The sequence below is a fragment of the Branchiostoma belcheri genome, unplaced genomic scaffold, assembly GCF_001625305.1.
Source record: "Branchiostoma belcheri isolate BF01 breed outbred unplaced genomic scaffold, Haploidv18h27 scaffold1382, whole genome shotgun sequence".
Taxonomy (NCBI): Eukaryota; Metazoa; Chordata; class Leptocardii; order Amphioxiformes; family Branchiostomatidae; genus Branchiostoma; species Branchiostoma belcheri.
This window is the reverse complement of record NW_017802805.1, coordinates 1-3,623: the sequence shown is the minus strand read 5'-3', so window position 1 is coordinate 3,623 and position 3,623 is coordinate 1. Positions and strand designations below refer to the sequence as shown.

General features: G+C 48.7%; 1 protein-coding gene across 1 annotated transcript; it reads right to left on the bottom strand.

Moving 5' to 3' along the window:
• Nucleotides 1-2,511: 2,511 nt before the first annotated feature.
• LOC109464436 (HBS1-like protein) lies at nt 2,512-3,518 on the bottom strand (the record flags this gene model as incomplete). Its single annotated transcript, XM_019761420.1, has 2 exons — nt 2,512-3,071; nt 3,339-3,518. Coding segments are annotated over 2 exons (332 nt in total), but the record flags the coding sequence as incomplete, so codon positions are not given.
• Nucleotides 3,519-3,623: the final 105 nt, after the last annotated feature.

The following is a 3,623-nucleotide window of genomic DNA, read 5'->3' as shown; positions in this document are numbered from 1 at the left end:
AGAAAGGGCAACCCCTTCTCGTGGTCCATAGAATGTCAGACAGCATTTGACACTTTACGCGACGCGTTGACGTCCCCTCCGGTTCTGGCTTACCCAGACTTTAGCCGACCGTTTACACTACACACGGATGCGTCAGATGCCGCTATTGGAGCAGTGCTGTCTCAAACCACTGACCAAGGCGAACAAGTGGTGGCTTACGCCAGTCGTACACTCAGTTCTCAAGAGAGACGATGGGCGACGTTCGACCGGGAAATGTGGGCTGTCGTATGGAGTGTCCGCCACTTTCGCACCTACCTTGCGGGACGACGCTTCACGATCCTGACAGACCACAAAACCTCTGCTAGGGTGGTCCGATAAGCTCACCACGAACGACCCAACCGGGCGTCGCAGTAGATGGGCTCTGGAACTCTCCACGTACGAGTTTGACATAACCTACCGAGCCGGAAAAGCTCACACTAATGCTGACGCCCTTTCACGACTACCACCTTCAGTAGCCAGCGTCGACCAACCACCAATATCGTCCGCCAAACACTCGTCCGCACGGCCACCAACCCCACGGGGAGAACCTTCGGATACTGCGGTCCCTGTCGACCAACCACCTCCGGTCGAACAACACTCCGTGCAACAGAGCAACCCACCCGATGCATCACCGCCACCCCCACCAACAGATTCGGCAGATGACGCCGTGTCACCCGATAACGTGCGGTTGGCACAGGAAGCAGATCGGGACATTGCAGAAGTTCTCCGATGGAAACAACGCCGCCAGGGCAAACCTCCATTGAGTAGCATCAGCCAGCGAGGCCGATTTCTGAAAGCCCTGTGGGACCAGTACCATTCGCTCGTAGTCAAACGCGGCGTCCTCTACCGACGGTGGAAACCCAACGCGAACTGCCAAATGATCTTCCAGCGGGTAGCCCCGAAGAGTCTAGTGCCCTCCATCATGCGAGAGCTCCATAACGGCCCGTTTGCTGGACACTTGGGTATCGCGAAGACGTTACGACGCGTATATGTCCGCTTCTATTGGCCGGGCATGACCCAGGAAATCAAGAGATGGTGTCGGGCTTGCCCTGAGTGTGCCACGCGAACAGCGCCAACACCTTCGGCCCGTGCACCCCTGAAGCCGATCCGTACCAATCAACCATTCGAGAAGGTTGCCATGGACCTGACCGAACTGCCCAAGTCTAAGAAGGGCAATCGATACTGCCTCGTACTACAAGATTTCTTTACGAAGTACGTTAACGCCTACGCTATTCCACGCCAAGACGCGTCCACAGTAGCACAGGCCATCTTTACCCACTATGTCAGAGAACACGGTATTCCTTCCTCGCTACACTCAGACCAGGGTCGACAATTCGAGGCGGAGACTATGAGAGAGCTGTACACGACGCTCGGTATTGCTAAAAGCCGAACAACACCGTATCACCCCCAAGGGGACGGACTCGTGGAACGTTTTAATAGAACGTTAAAGTCAATGCTTTCCAAATATGTCTCGTCTACCGGCGACGACTGGGACGACCACCTGCCGCACATCCTATTGGCGTACAATACGTCCGTACACGCATCTACTGGCTACACTCCCTTCTACCTCGTACATGGGAGGGAAGCAAATCTGCCCGCCGACGTGATCTTCGACGCGAGACCACATACCCCCACGAATTCGACCACGTCATACGCCAGAAGCCTGAAAAGCAGCCTCCGCGCCGCCTTCGCCCGCGTGAGACAAAACACACAGCGAGCGAGCAGTCGCCAGAAAGCTGCATACGACTTCACTTCGTCCCACAAACCATACAAGGCAGGCGACAAAGTGTGGCTGAATGATCCTACGACACAACGGCGGAAACTCAGACCCCGATGGAAAGGCCCGTTTGTCGTCGTGGAACGAATACTCTCCGATGGAGAACCAGGTGTCACGTACACGATCAAGAACACCCAGACTAACCGCAAACAAACTGTGCATTATAACAGGTTGAAACCCTGCTATACACCACAGGCAGAACCTGTCGCCAAGACGCCGACGGCACAGCCAGATCGCGACTGTCCGGATGAGCAAACTTCTCAACCAGCAACGGCCACAACAGACACTACGCAACGTGCTACACGGCGTGGTCGACGAGTAACTAGACCGTCGCGACTTGCGGACTATGTCACAGAACTCTAGATAACCTACTACAGCTGTGAACTCTCCCATCAGACTGTTGCATTGACGATCTACTAGTATTTAGATTGGGACACGGAAAACCTGCTTCGCCAGGAAGTTAACTTTGACAGAGGTTGAAGACAAACCGTCTAGAACTTACACAGATTTTCTTTTTAATCTGTGTATCTTCCCTGTCAAATACCGTTATACCTTTTATCTAGATCTGTCAAATGTAACGTTACACTATATAGAACTATTTTTTTTAATTATGTTTATGCTCTGATATGTTTACATGATATTGGTAAACTTTAGTGTAAGTCAAACTTCAGATACATGTAAGTTACTTATTATTGTGATGACAGCTTTAATACAAGTTAAGCTTTATTCAGTAGTTTTATTCGTACTGTTACGGATACGGACTGTTCCCCGTTGCATTTTGTTATGTTGGACTACTATTATACTTATACATTGTATATTTATATACATTGTTATATCTGTAAACTTCAGGAGAAGTTTTACTTGTTGTAGGGGGGAAGAGTGTAAGGATCTAATATGCTGAACCATAGAGTTTCCCCCTATGGGAATGGTATAACCTGCCACCCCCGGTGGCGAGTAGGCAAGTCCACTAGGAACCAGTTATATCCAGTTGAGTTAGAGTTACCCACATGTTCTGAAGAATACATACAGATCTACAGTACTCCACTCGTCTCTTCTGCTCATTCCATAAACCCTGGGATTGGATCGTTACACTAGTTGCCATATAAAAGTCCACAAATCTAATGTCAGAAGAACTGATGCACCTGTAGTGACAACACAGCATCCAGGGCCTTCTCCAGGTCAAAGTCACACTTCATGACGGTGTCTACCAGGATGTGCTGTGGAACACTGTCACCTATCACACTGTGGATCTCTTCCAGACAGGACCGTAACCGTGCTGCAAATACAGTTACAACACAAAACTGTTGTATTTCAAATATCACTACTAGGGCTAATGTACCTGGTATGACCTAATATCTATACCTGATGAATAGATGTATAACAGATGAATAGAACCCAAACTTGTTTAAGTACAGGTATAGGTCTGGACCTATGCATAAACTTGTGTACCTGTATGAAAAAAATTGTTCATGTACACAACCCTAATAATAATACTAGTAGTAGCAATATAGCCTTGAAGATACTGTGACTGTGTTTAAAGTACCTTCATTCTGATCACTGAGCCGAGGCCACTGGAAGGTTTGGGAGTCAGACAGGGAGTGGTCGTGGTCTTCATGATCATCATAGTCATACTCATCCTCCTCTTCTATGGACTCTTTCTTTGACTCCTCAATGAAGGAAGACAAGCGGGGGGCTTCACTCCTCCGATACATGAACTGGGCCTCTGTGGAGAAGTGTATACAAATAATACATTGTGCATTTGTAATCCAGAAAGAAAAAAGTACTATTAAAAAATTCCATGTACAAAAACGAATGCAAAATTAAGACA